The 15,000-nt window shown below is 37.4% G+C and overlaps 1 protein-coding gene across 3 annotated transcripts in view; it reads right to left on the bottom strand.

Annotated features, from left to right (window-relative positions):
- The window catches only part of srgap2 (SLIT-ROBO Rho GTPase activating protein 2), a 95,731-nt gene that overhangs the window by 7,076 nt on the left and 73,655 nt on the right, over nucleotides 1-15,000 (bottom strand). For all 3 annotated transcript variants that reach the window (XM_082156114.1, XM_082156116.1, XM_082156115.1), the window contains 10 exons: nucleotides 14,818-14,919; nucleotides 13,946-14,143; nucleotides 12,254-12,338; nucleotides 9,205-9,232; nucleotides 8,687-8,717; nucleotides 6,634-6,694; nucleotides 5,467-5,544; nucleotides 5,229-5,363; nucleotides 4,995-5,100; nucleotides 2,485-2,709 (listed from right to left, as the gene is read on the bottom strand). In XM_082156114.1, coding sequence (XP_082012240.1) covers nucleotides 2,485-2,709; nucleotides 4,995-5,100; nucleotides 5,229-5,363; nucleotides 5,467-5,544; nucleotides 6,634-6,694; nucleotides 8,687-8,717; nucleotides 9,205-9,232; nucleotides 12,254-12,338; nucleotides 13,946-14,143; nucleotides 14,818-14,919 — 1,049 coding nt within the window. The remainder of the gene's footprint in view (nucleotides 1-2,484; nucleotides 2,710-4,994; nucleotides 5,101-5,228; nucleotides 5,364-5,466; nucleotides 5,545-6,633; nucleotides 6,695-8,686; nucleotides 8,718-9,204; nucleotides 9,233-12,253; nucleotides 12,339-13,945; nucleotides 14,144-14,817; nucleotides 14,920-15,000) is intronic.

Raw genomic sequence — 15,000 nt, 5'->3', positions numbered from 1 at the left:
CTCGTTTCCAAGGTCATGCAGGCTTCAATGCTGATAACAACTCTGTTATGCCATTCACAGGCCAAGAAACCCTCTAATACCCTACTATTAATTTAGTATAAAACCCATCTGATCTCCCATTGAGCACTCAAGCAAAAACACTGACTAATTTACTGTCATCACTGTACCAATAAAAGCTGCTCTCTCGTATCATGCGTTGGAGGAAATTCAAGCTCTGTAGAGAGAAAGTGTAGTACTCTACCCAGCTGGAATATATCTCACTAAGACCATCCCGCTTTATTACATACAGTTGGCAAGCATGAAGTCTGGGCTAATGAAAAGCTTAGTTTCATTAGAGAGCAGCTTTAGACAGAAGGAACTTAAGGGTAATGACTGGATAATGCTAATCTTTGCCTGGTGTGTGTAGGGTGACATTGTCAGGCAGGTTTGGCAAAGCACACGTCCATCAGTGTTTCAGTGATTCTTTAAAATGACGGATTGGTCTCACTGAGCAGTCCGTTGCTGAAGAAGACCCTGTGATCCTCCTGTCACTCCATCTGAGAGAGTGTGTGTAAGCTTTGATCTGGGCTGTTAAGGTAAAATGATCCTCGTGGCTTCTTCACCCTTGAACAGATGAGTTTGTGTTCAGGGAGGTCAGAAGCTGCTCTGATTCTTAATGTCTTCCCCAGAGACACAGCATGTCTCATTCTGCTCTCAGCATCAGTCTCAGACAAAACTCTGACACTTATTTTTTACTTTTGCATGTGTAAGGACAGTGATGATCACGGTGCAAAAGACAAGTGAATTTCTCTGTCAAAAATGTTATTTTTTCATTAGACAGTTAAAGCACAATAAATTTTTTCACTTGATTTAAATTGTATTCTTTTTACCATAAAGCAAGATATCAGGCTCTCATACAATGAAATGATGAATACATGCAAAAACAAGACAGAACCAATTATGTAGTCAATACATGCTTTTTCCTTTGAGTTTTTCTATGCATTTTCTTTTTTTGCATAGAAAAATAAACATGTAGCTGTAGTTTACAATTTTTTTGGCAAATACTTTTGTCAGATAAATACCTTAGTTTAGTGTTTTGTTCTTCCCTCATGTTTAAAATATTTAAAAATATATGATTGATGGTTTAATTGAACTTGTAGGGTCAATGAAAAGAAATAGCCCATAAACAGAATACATATATATAAATGTGTGTGTATGTGGATATATATATATATACACACATACACACACATTTATATATATGTATAAATATATATATATAAAACAAAATCTTAAATAAATAAATATTTGCGTCTGTGCTGAATTTTATTTGTTTCACAATACAGAAATGAGAATTTGGGAGGAAAATGTCCTTAATTTTCATGAAAAAAAATATCACTGTGTATTAAAATAGTGAAATATTTATTTTTCTTCTAATTCTGGGGTGTAATATGAGACATTTCTTTCTGATATTCACCCAAAAGTTTAGTTAAATAATGCACCCTAACTTGCAAAATAAAACAAATGTTTGCTTTTACATTACACTGCTCGATAAAATTATTTTATTTAATTAAAATCTCGATTAAAATCTTAAATTCAGAGGCTTAAGGCTATACAGATGAAGATGAAGTTAAAATACAGAATGAACAGTAATTCATATCAGGTCAGGAACTGAGTTTGCAACGTGTTAACTAAATTATGTTGTCAACGTGTCCCGACTTCACGTGACTTAAAGCCTCAGGAAACTGAAACAAGACTCTGACTAAACCCTGAGCTAAAAACACATCATCTCACCAGCTCTAAGTCTTAATTACACCGCCCATGCAATCCAAACAATCACATGCATGAGAACCACATGAAAGGAGCCACGTCTTTATGCCTGCATCTCACAAACAAACCTGATCTGGATATGTTGCTTTCTTTTCACGGTGACACAGCAATCTGAAGTCATTTCCTCTTTGACATCCAAAACAGTTATTAAAAAGCTACAGGAGGCATTTCATTAGTGCTTGGCCTTGAGCAGGGAGGATAACCTCATTTTTAATTTAAAATCAGACTTTTCATGATGATGCTTTATAAGTCTGGCTGCCTTCCACAGTTCTGGTTGCCTTCATTGTCAACTTTTGGGAGTCTAGATCGTGTGCAGACATTTCTGGGGGTCAGAAATCTATCCGTGTCTTCAACCATTGAACTGACGGTTTAAATGAGCGTAATATATGTAGGATGCAAACTTTAAAAAGTTACTGGCTCCCTGTAGGGCTCTGTTGGTCTTTATAATGTCTATTTATCTTGATAATGTTCAATCCATCATTTCAGACCTGTCCTGCATTAAATCAAGCTCGTCTGATCAACTCATTTCTGGTTTTGCGGTTCGGCTGAGCAGCTGCTCCAATAAAATGTGGGGCCAAAATTCGCTGCCAATGAATTTTGCCAAGATTATGTGCTTCATTTTCAACCTTATTTCTTCTTTGTAACCGAATTCACTCACATTGATTTTAGACTCACCAGTATTCCTCAGTGGCTCCTCCATGGTCATAAATGGGCCCCTCCAGCTCACGAGGCCCTGGAAAGATGCTCTCGTGATGGATTATAATGGTTTTGATGAGCTCGTTTACATGTGCCTGGCAGGAGACTTGGTCATGGCCCTCGGGCACAGACATGAGTGTGGGGCCGAAGCAGATAGCCAGGTTGTAGGGGTCCATCATGTTGTCGTCACTATACTGGGACAGACTAGTTAAAAGAGAGAGAAACATAAAAAAGAATTAACCAAAATATAGGAATGTTAATTCATTTGTTTTAACTAAATATTTACTTGAATTTTGAGTTCATATTTTAATAACAACAACACAAACATAAAAAATAAAACAACACAAATATTTTATATCCTTGTAGTAAGTGTTGTATTTTTGTTTTTATTTAATGAATATTTATTTTAGTAAAAGACCATATAAATAATAATTAGCTTTCCATCCCCAGGGTTTTGTGAACCCCAGTTTGGGAAACCCTGACTTAACGTATGTCACTATTTGCTAAGAAAAGCCTGTATTTTTGCAATTATTTTTGCATTTTTCGATGCTGTGTCACGTTTCAAAGTAATATTCAAACTTTAAAAAGACAATATTGTTATGTCCGTGTTTTTAATGAACCTAAAATTACGTTAGATGAGGGATACTGCACAAAAATGTTAAGATGGTACTTGCATTGTTCCAAAGATTAGAGAATTTCATAATAATTTCATTTCATAAATAATATAATTTAATTAATAAAATGTATTTATTAATTAAATAATTAAAAATAAATAAATGCATTGAATACAATTGAGAATAGATACATTAAATGCATTTCTTTAATTACAATTAAATAATTTAAAAAACACAGTTGAGATTTGATGGTTTGAAGTATACCAAATACCAAAAACTTTAAACAAAATACTAGTCATACTATCCATAAACATGTTAAACTGATCCCTGATTATATGACCATTCTCATGGAGAGACCGGCTCCTGCTGGACTAATGTGAAAAACAGACTGAGTTCCAGATTAGACTCTATCTACACTTCCTTACGACAGCTCATTTATCATGAGCCTAAGCCAGCTTCCTCCCATTTATGTCTGTCTGTGAGACTGCTCTGAATTGTAACACTCTTTTAACTGTCCGCCTTCTTACTTAATAGGATGCCCATTTAATTACTGAAAACTCAGATGTGTCCACAAAGTGGGGATAGGTAACCTTATTTGTATGTGTGTTTGGGGCGAGGGGGGTTGGGATAAAAGCAGTAGGGTCACATAAACATCCACATGGAGAGGCTCCAAGCCAAATTTATGAGCACTGTCCTTTCCAGACAGTTACAACTGCACAAGCGTCTCCAATTACCCTGCCTTGTCCTGCAAACGTCTATACCATCCCACTTGATGTGTATTTGTGAGTGTATACCATGCATACCTTTGGACGATGCACATCATTTGGCTGTAACGCAGGCCAGAGCGCATTAGAGAGAGCAGCAGTTCTTTAGAGACCTATTCTGGCACCTCCACTGACTTTTATGGTGGAGGAAAGATCTATCGGCCATAGCGCAAACAGAGAAGCCATTCACTGAGGGCTACAGACATCCAGCATGGGAGCACTAATGGGGGCTTGATGGCAACACCATACCTCAACATACACTCGCTTCCCCCTTCTGGCTGTGATACGAGGGCTGGAAAGGGTTCAGATGCTTTAAGAAAATCAGACACGCCTGCGTGCATAACAGCGGTCTGGAGTAGAGGCTAAGACCGTGTTGTGGTCTGGAGGGTCTTTCAAAAGGACCACAGGGTGAAAAAGAGTGTAAGAATGAGAGGCAGAGATATGGAGGGACGGTTCCAAGAGGCTTGAGTGCTGTAGCCCTCAGCTGAGGTTGGGTATGGGCCAATTTTCTCTTTTTGGGAAGAGAATATTTACATTTGTAGTAAAAAGGTCTAGTAAAATGGTAAGTTTAGATTGCATATAAGCTCTTTGTACGTTGAGGTAAAGTTAGCTGGAATAAATCAGTGGAAAATGGCACTGGTTTAAAGGAAACGTTCCCCAAAATAATTCTGTCATCATTTACTCACCCTCATGTTGTCCCAAACCGCAAATTTTATCTGTATTCTTTTATTCACTGAAAAGGTCATATCTTCATGGATGCAAACTAATCAGGGGTAAAAAAAATGCCCCCCAAGAAAGCAACTGAAATCCCCTAAATCCCCCTAAAATGTGGATTTACAGTTGATTTTTAGCAGGAGGATAAAGGGAAAAAACGTACTCTTGACTCTCTATATATATTTTCAGCATTCATTTTCATTATATGGAAAAGAGCATCTGGGCTGTAAGAAAGTTTGTTTTCCTGGCAGTAAGAAAGTCATACGGGGTTGAAAGGACATGAGTGGGAGTTAATGATTGTCATAGCCCTTGTCTTGAGTTGAAATCACAGACAACCAAAAGAACAAAATGACTTTAGGGGAAACATGCAGAAAGAGCTTTGATCTGTGGAACTCACTGGCTGAGGAAAGCGAACAGGTATCTCATGATAAGCAGGGTGTTGCTGGGTATTGACAGCAGGACTTTGTGGATGTGGACAGCTCTGTCCTGGAGGTTCTCCATGGCTGGAAAAAACAACATGAACAAGACATGAGTTCATTTAGGACAAAAGCTCCTCCATTGTCTAATCTGGTAAGCCTGGTCTGCGGTACGCACGTGTACTGTGGGTGTAGGAAATAAAGCGGACACTCACAGACACAGGACATTAGGTCATGGAAGACTTCCTTAGGAAAGAGGGCGTTATCCAGGCCTCTGAAGTAGAGCTTTAACACTCCAGCGATGGAGTCCATATCGTGATCATTCTGGTCCCCAGCCAGCGGATCCTCACCTGGGACACAATGATGGAGAAGATAATGACCCATTAAATAATACAAGTTTGATTTGAAATAGACAAACGAAGGCTCAGCATGTGACAGTCCGGATAGACTCACCTCTTTCAAAGGCGTTCTTAATGTCATTGACTTCCACCTGGGAGCCAGACACCCTGAATATCCCCTCGTGATGGAGACCTGTACAGACACAGACATGACGTTATGGACACATAATAGACAGGAAGTCCTGTGTTGGTTTACTCAATCTGACGTGTTTGTTCTTCATAGTAGACACTGATATAATCTTAAAATTGAAGCTGACCCTACAGCACAATGGCAAGAAAGTGTCGAGTTGAGAGTTTGCTGTCTGAATTGAACTTGATTGGATAAAAAAATTAAATAATAATAATATATAGTAATTAGTTATTTTAATTAGAAAAAGTAAATAGTAATTATAAATTATTACAAATCAATGATTATTATAAATAATTAATTATAAATAATTTCTATTGTGTTTTAAAATAATAAACACATCATGACAAAAGTAGCCCGATTCCCAAACTAATGACTCTTATGAGCCAGTTTTTTTAAATGAATTACTTTAAGAGACGGAAGTTATTGTTTATGATGAATTACTACTGAATAAGTCAACATGGTTACTGAAGTATCTGACTAATTTGTGTAGATGACAACTTAAAAACACTCCAAAAAGACAGGGTTACCACAACATTTGGCCAATGAGATTTTCCAGTCATTCAAAGATTGTTTTTAAAATACCATTTTATAAAATCAAAAGTAATTTCTAACCAGTTAAATATTTTAAGCAGACCATAACCAGAAAAATGTATATTCACTAGAGACTTTTCCATGGATTTATTCACTTCAATTACTTTTCCAGGTCTGCAAATCAGTTTTAAAATTCCCTTGATATTTCCATGACATTGGGAACCCTGGTAATAAATGGTATTTTTAGATTATAATTATTTTTTTTGTATATATATATGTTAAAAAATAGCATTATCTTGTTTAGTTTTAATTAGGACGAAATAACAATGAATCCTCTGATGCCAAAAAAAGAAGAAGAAAAAAACCCACTGGATAGTGCAAAAGGAATGGAAGAGGTATATACTGAAAATAAATGAAGTGGAACAGAACACTTTGTTTATTTCATCAGGTAAAGTCCAGAGAGCGACACAGCAATAGTGCTTTTGGCAAGAAAAGGAAAGTGAGAGAGAGAGAGAGAGAGAGAGAGAGAGAGAGAGAGAGAGAGAGAGAGAGAGAGCTCACCGTGTCGACTGATGAAGCGAATACAACTCTCCACCATCAGGGGAATGATTTGGCTGGACTCCTAAGAGAAGGAAAGAAGAAAAAAATAGAAAGTAAAATATGAAGGAGAAAATATGCAGGTCTGTTCAGATGATTCTGGGGGAAGGGTGGATGGGGGGGACCTTTCTGAACAAGGGTCTCTGTTCCTCGGCACAGGACTCAAATAATAATAATATTTGCAAAAGGAGGCAAGCATCAAACAGAATTTAGAAGGGATGAATAAGCAGCACAGTTTGAGCCATGGGGGAATGGGGCAACGGTTGCTAGGAGACAGCTTCTCGCCACAGCTTCCTTTTGTTTATTTGGGTGAACAGGAAACGGCTAAGCGAAGCGGAATTTGGGCCACGTCTGGCCTGAACTACTCCTCGGAGATCACGCTCATATACTTGCTTACATGAATATAAAGCATTGCAGGGCTTTTTTGTATTCATTTTTAACTATAAATCTTATGTTTATCAAATAATTTGACTTCTAACCACAGAATATCGCTCTTATATCATTATCCTTCACTAGAGGGCGACATGGACATTAGGTTGGTCAAATGAGGGGATGCAGTGGGTCCTTTTGTTCGTTCACCCATACTGTAAGGTGGTAAACTCCTGTAGGGTTTCGGTGGTAGGACCTGTATGCTAAATTTATCACACTGGCCTGGTTTACAAATGTATCCCACCGCCACAAGCACAATGATTGCGGGGTGGCACAGGCATATTACTGTTATATTACTTATCTTAAAGGGGTCATATAATGGTACATGCACTTTTACAAGTTGATTGTACTGAAATGTGTGTTGGCAGTGCCTGTACACAACCATCATAAAATGATAAAAATCCATCCAGTGTTTTTTTTTATTATCTTCTTTTATGTTTCCCCCCAACTCAAATCAAGCTGTTCGATTTTGTGACGTCACAAAATTGACGCCCCTCCCACGTTTGTTGATTGACAGTAGCGTTTCAACACAGCCCCGCCCTCGCGCCCTCGTGAGCGAGCTGTCAATCATAGCCTGCGCGGACCGGCGCGTCATTGTTGATAGCTGCAGCACTGAGCAGAATGGCGCCTAAGCGATTGTGGTGTTCTGTTCTTGGGTGTAATAACGAACACAGCAGTCATTTTGATGGTCTTAAATCCGTACAGCTGAAGACGCAGTGGCTGAGTTTGTTTTCGAAGGGAATATTCCCCACGATCAACGTCAATGCTTTCATGTTTGCGCGAATCATTTCACCAGACTGCTTTACAAACGAGGTCAGTATAAAGCTGGTTTTGCTAAAAGCTGTTCCTGAAAAAAGGATCGGTACCAACTACTCGTGTTCCTGCTGCACCTCCAGAAGAACTGAAGTGAGTGTAACGTTTTATTTATTTATCTTTATATTAATCTTTGCAAATCGCTTGCTCGCTTCACGATGAATGCAGCTATTTTTACACTCAGGTACATTACGGCATGTTTTCTATGTACGATGTTCTCAATATAATTCATAATCCCATGTTTATAATGAACAACGCGTTATGGTTATTGTGTTATTGTGTTACAAACGGTGTACGCACAGAACAGAGGGGCGGGTGAGCAAAGCTCATTATCATTTAAAGACACATGCACTTGAACGGAGTGCTGAAAACAGAGCTGTTTTTGACCAGGTAAAATTAGTGTTTTCTTACAATACTAATGAGAATTTTTAATTAAAGTATATTACAAACTTTTAATTTAGACCCTAAAGAATCATATTAGCTTGTACAAAAATGGCATTATATGACCCCTTTAAAGACATGCATTAAACAAAATGTACACATTTACAGCAAAATATCACATGGAAGTGTATACATAATTATACAGATACACATCTAAGTAGGGTTAGGAATATTTTTTCTCGCACAGTATATGCATTTCAAATAACAATAATTATTCTTAATTAATTACAAAAAATAAAATGATTATGAATTTTTGTGGATAAATCCAGCATTGTTTGAATAAGAATCACAATGCATCAGTTAATCCATTCTACCAGCCAGTGATGATAAATACCTGTTTCCGCAGAGTGGAGTTCCTCCGTCCGCTGATGGACACGAGAAAGCAGGGGAGAGGGAGAGAGATAGAGAGAGAAAGAGAAGTTCTGTCATTACGATGGATAATTTTCCCTCAAACTGCTCTAATTTTCCTCCGCATTCACTTCATAACCTGCCTGTGGCCATTAGACCAGTAGAAATTACCCTCCTGAGAAAGATCCTATTTTAATACACTGGATTTAAACAAACACACACAGGCAGGCTTTCATTAGTTTTTGTTGTGAAAGCACTTGTTTTGTGTCTATTCTGTGAACTCTTGTTTAAAGGTCCATTCCCATTTCCGTACTCCATTATAACTGGTGAGTAAATCACCTTCCCCTGGCCTCAATAAATAAATCAGCAGATGTGAATAAAAGATGATTATGTCTAGACAAGATATTCATCTATAAATGGCCTTGAAACATCTGCATGTGTGCTAAATCATTTCTTGTGCGTAAACGGTTTACGTCTTGTTTGTGGGTTTCCCACAGCACTCACCTGGCGAGGCAGTAGTCGGTCTTCTGACCTGTAGGTAGAGATAAAAAAAAAGGAAAAGAGAGAGGAAAACCGTTAGAAGGAGGCTGAATGTGTGAGGAAGAGGCCACAGCTGGAAATGGTTTCCTATGGGAATAAAAAACTCATCCCGCTTCTTGTCTGTGCTGTAACAGAGGAACTTCCTGTGGGACGTGACCCTATATCCACATATTCCCCTCCAAACACATTCAGAGACATCACAGCGTGTTATTTTCCACATGTAGTTTGACTCAGCAAATGACATACGTGCAACAGACATCAATGAGCTAATCTTCTAAACCACTTTGCTTCCCTCAATCTGTGCTAGAACACTCTTGTCAGTTCACTGAGTAACAGCTGGGGATACACACACTGTACCCACACCATTTCACACCGAAGGCCGGATTTGAAAATATGAGTAAGACAGCCTGTGAATAACTAAGATATTTTAAATGTAATCAACAAATTCAATAAACGATTACATTACTTGAAATCTTTCAGTGGAGGACGATCCTGGTGCTCTGAAGAAAACGTGAGTGGTGTTTGTCAATGCAAAACTCATTGCTATAATGCTGGAGTCGATTATCAGTAATGATTAATATTGTAAATTTTATTATACATGCTATTTCATACAAAATGTTCCATTTAGTTTAAATTTGCATTTAATGCTTATTAAAAAAACACCTTTAATCTAATAACACTGTTAAATGTTATTTTTTTCATATTGTACATTATAATGTCGAGCACCAAATCAGCATATTAGGATGATCTCTGAAGGATCATGTGACACTGAAGAGTAATGAGTAATGGCTGCTAAAAATAGAAAATAGAAAACGGTTCTTTTAAATTGTAATAAAATTGTTTCACTATATTATGATTTTTCTGTATTTCAGCTTTGGTGAGCATAAGAGAAAAAAAAAAAAAAAATAAAGAAAAAAAAAATTACTGACCCCAAACTTTTGAACAGCAGTGCTATTATCAGGCCAAAATGTTAATATCAGCACTGGCATTAAAGGGATAGTTCACTTTGAAATTAAATTTTGGTATGTTTTAGCTTAAGTCCAAGTGATCTGAGAGCGCGGGCGGGTATAGATATATACACTAGATGTCGCCTTGGCTACGGTTTCGTTCCAATGAACTGCAGTAGCCAAGGCGACTTCTATTGTATATATCTATACCCGCCCGCGCTCTCAGATCACTTGGACGTGGCTGAGTTCAAGAGGTAACAACGATATAAATACTGTTCGTTTTCTCACACAAACCGCTCGTTTCGTGTCTTAGGCCATCAATGTGTACTTACGATGGGGAATTGTTTAATTTGGACGATGGGGAATTGTTTTAATTTGGACTCTGTGCATGCTCTTTGAGACAGTGACCATCGACCTGCATTATATGACTGACAGACAAGAACGGTTTGACCTAAAAATATCAAAATTGAAACTACTGCGGAAAAAAAGACACCTACATCTTGGATGCCCTTGAGGTAAGCTAAAACATACCAACATTTTATTTCAAAGTGAACTATCCCTTTAATAGAACTGTGCAAGTTCCAATTGAGGAAGGAAGTTAATTTATTTATTATAATAATGTACAAAATTATTACTTCATATCAAAATGATTAAATCATCTTTCTGACTGCACTAGTCTGAGCTAGCGCTGGTTATTCCTCGATAGAGTAATCAACACCATTACTCTCTTCATCATGCATAATTATCGCTTCGTTATCATCAGTGCCATCAGTCTGATTCTCTCAGTTTCATTTCCTGTTCACTGGCTGTCCTAACTGACTGGCTGACAGTTCTGTTCAGTCTGGAGGAATGAACATGGGAGGTACATTAGAGTGAAAAACACTCCAGGAAATCCCCGCTGTGCTCTTCTCTCTTCAGATTTATTTTCTCGGCCTTGTAGCATGGCACATGAGCTTTGACCTCCACCATCAAGGCCTGCCAATAAGCAAGTGGATAAGATCATGCTATGGCCCAGAGGACAGTACTGGGCGGCACTGCCTGTTAAAGCTTCAGGCTCTTATGAGACTGACGACATCTGTACCATTCTCAAGCTAACACACACACAAGGTCAGCTCAGAACCCTCTCTGCCTGACACTGCAACATCCCACACATGTGTATTACCCTATCCTACCCATCATTTTTTATTTTTTTTTTATTTGATTTGTCGAGAATTGTTAGAACAGTGCTACAGCATTAGTCCAAGAGCCCATTATTCACTCAAATGATTCATTTAAAAAACGTACTCATTCAAGAACGAAACACAATGACTTTCTTTATGAGTGAGTCAGTTGAATCATTCACTCAACTGATTTATTCAAAAACACTGCTTTACTTCGGTATAAAAAAGTGACTAGGTATGTTTACATAATACAAATTTTCATCCAATCCAATTTCAGATTCTGAAAGTTCTTTTTATATGACCCCTAAACCTTTCAATATGATTCACATATTCACATATGATTCACGCAGTCGCTGCATTCCGAACCACCGTGATAATCCCACCAAAGCTACATAGAGTATAATTGTTGTTTTTTTCCTTGATGGCGTATCTAAAAAGACAACTGACATGCGACGCGTCAGAAGAGCTATTTTAGCTCGTAAAAAAATGTATGTAGAGATATGCATTGCGGCACTGTGCATATGCCCAAGGTATTTTTGAATCGGACTAAGAAAATAGTTGGATTCAGGCATTTACATGCTTGTTTATTTTTCACGTCAACACCATCCAATCCAATTGAAAATTCAATCTCAGTCGGATCGATTGAGGTGTTTACATGAAATATTTTCAGTCTGATTGAGTCATCAACTTGATTACTAACTGATTATTTGTCACACTGAATAATTTTCACAACCAGTTCATTCAAAACACTGATTCATTAAGGAACAAAACAACACTGCTTCTCAAAGTGTTGCTTATTGAACTGCTGTATAAAAGCAATATTACACCCACAAGATTTTATGACTAGTTTTTTCCAATTGACTCCCCAAACACACATGCACACATCACTCGAGAAAGATTACTCACTTTCTCCCAGAGTCTTTTGGATCAGTTCATGTTTAGCCTGTAGTTTGGTGATGAGGTTCCTGCCCTCCAGAAACTCCTTCAGTTTCTGAAACAGTAAATATAAAACATTCAAACTCGAGCACAACTGCAAGATCATCTCAACACTTATGAACAAACACTGTAGAGAAATTTCATTTGGATAGCTATTAAGTGAGCAGTACAATCAATCATCCTTCCTTTTCTCGACTTTCTGGCAAAGAATCCTTCCTCCACCCATTTCAATTTGCTGTGTAGTGTTGAGACTATACATCTTGTTGGCGTAAACATTAATTTCATATCCACTGGAGCACAGGGAGACACTGGATCTATGTGCTCTAATAGCTTATGGCTCTTTGGGGGCGAGAACCCTGACCTGATGGAAACCTGACAGCGGAGAGACAGATAGAGGGTTCAGGAGACTGATGGAGAGAAACCTGAACTGCGGAGCGAATGGGTGGGTGGACAGATGCCTACAATTTCATCATTCATATATCACAGCCATACCAGCATAACAGTCAAGCAGACGCAGGAAGGATAGCCAAGACATGGAGCCATGCACTAGTGCTTTTGGCAGAGAAATCGACAAACTGAATGTACATAGGGAATTAAAGAAAAAGAGGAGAAACGGAGATGTGTAGGGGAGGAAAACATCAGGTTATGAGCTGATGAAGGGGATGTGCTAAAACAGCCTGTACAACATCAAGTGACAAAACCAAACCTCTGCTTGCTAATTTTGTGCCTTTATTGATCATATTGATAATATTCATTGATTTTCATATTAGACCAGAGTAAATGGAAAATCATATTCTTACTATCCTCTTGTTCTGAATTTTGTTTAGAATTTTACAAAGCAGGTTTATTTCAGAAAAATAATTTATGTATAGACACAAACAATCATTTTTGTTCAGTTACATACTGTATATACATACACAGTTTGATTGAAAAATATAATAAAATAAATAATATATAATATTATAAAACCCAAAAAATCTAGAATATAAAATAAAATAATTTGTTTATTTATTTATTTATTTATTTATTATAAAAAAAAATTGTATTAAATGTTTATTTTAGGGGTTTTGAATTAGATGTTTGAAACTATCATTCAAAAATTATTATACAAGAAACAAGAATTAATTTAGTATTTATTTATTAAATTTTTTTTAAATCTTAAAATCTCATAGTTACTGAGACACATTCATGTTGACAAGGTGTTACCCCAGTCTTCCCTATAAACTCGCCCCAAGGGGTTTTTTTGTGGCTCCCAGGGCATTGCTATGTGACTGAAACAGCATTCTGGGTATTTTGTCAAATCTGTCTAAAGAACAAATACCTCTGTAATGTTATTTGTTGAGAATTTCAATGCAACATTGTTTCTTGTTTCTACAAACAAGGACAGATCAATGAAGAGCATTCATCTGCACCAGTCTCCTCTAATTGCTGTCTTCTTAATCAAAGGCTTCTTAAAAGACTCTGATAGAGAAGAAAGGACATTAAGCTGTATCTCAAACATTCAATTACTTATCTCTCCTCTCATCACCCTTCCTTTCCCATTTCTCTTTTCTCCTTCTATGCTCCCAGCAACAGATTTCCCACCGTTCAAACCACCATACCCTTTCTTCAACCGTGTGACCTCATATTTAACTGGTTTCTCTCCCTCTCCATCTCATTTACCGTGAAGTAGAACTGTTCTGTCTCCTGCTGGTTGGCTCGTCTCTTGGCTAGGCTGGGTTTGCTCATGAAAGACTCAGACACAGTGGACTTGACTGACTCCATCGAGTTACTGTGGTGAAAACAGTCAGTCACATCAAAGTCCTCAATGGTCACCATGTCCTGGATGGTCTGTAGAGTGGCCTCCATCGTCTTCTTCACCTATTTCAAACAGAATATGTGAGCGAAACAGCAATTTCTCCAGCTGTAATCAAGACATTTCATTTCCTACACAATAGTGCTCTGCATTAAATCATTTTTGATTGGTGTTTTTGATTTGTTTTTCATTAAAATATCAAAAAATCCTTTAAACAAGAAATCTGTACTTGAGGAGCAAAATTTCATAAGATATTGAGACGTTTTACCCCACTGGCTTTTTGTATTATTTATGAGCATAAACCTCACTACATTTTGGCAGATTCATATTTTAAAACAAGAAAAAGACATTTGAAATAAGACTAATAAACTTAAATAAAATTATACAATTTTAAGTAAATTTGTTGTAAGACTCTCATAAATATGTTTAATGGAAGACAATTCCAAAATGCTGATTAAGTAAATTATTTTTTCCAGTGCGAGAGAAACTAACGTTCAGTGTTTGGTTTCTTAAATATCACAAAAGTCTGTGAAGAAACAGTATGGAAATCTGTGGAATAAAGAGTAAAGATGTGTAGATGTGTACACAACTCTTGAAGAGATGATTCAAGTTGAAATGTATAGGCCTTGTAAGTTTGCATACATTATGTATGTAGGCATGTGTTTTTCAGTGCCTATATTTTAGTGACAGTATGTATATGAGTATGTTTCTTGTATTTATTTGGCCATATGTACATCACCTCTTCATTCTCTATCTTCAGTGTGGACAGGCGGGACAGTAGCTGCTGGCATCTCTGGATCAGCTCAACCTGCACAGGCTGCTGGGCACACATATGTCCCACCTGACGGAGAAAGAGAGAAGAAATAGCTTGAGAAACACAGAATGAAGAAGAACTGAAGCAAAACCATCTCCAGCAGTGATC

Source organism: Leuciscus leuciscus (assembly GCF_965113295.1).
Source record: "Leuciscus leuciscus genome assembly, chromosome: 23".
Classification (NCBI taxonomy): Eukaryota; Metazoa; Chordata; class Actinopteri; order Cypriniformes; family Leuciscidae; genus Leuciscus; species Leuciscus leuciscus.
Note: the sequence above shows the minus strand (reverse complement) of the source record. Positions and strands in the feature narration are given on the sequence as shown.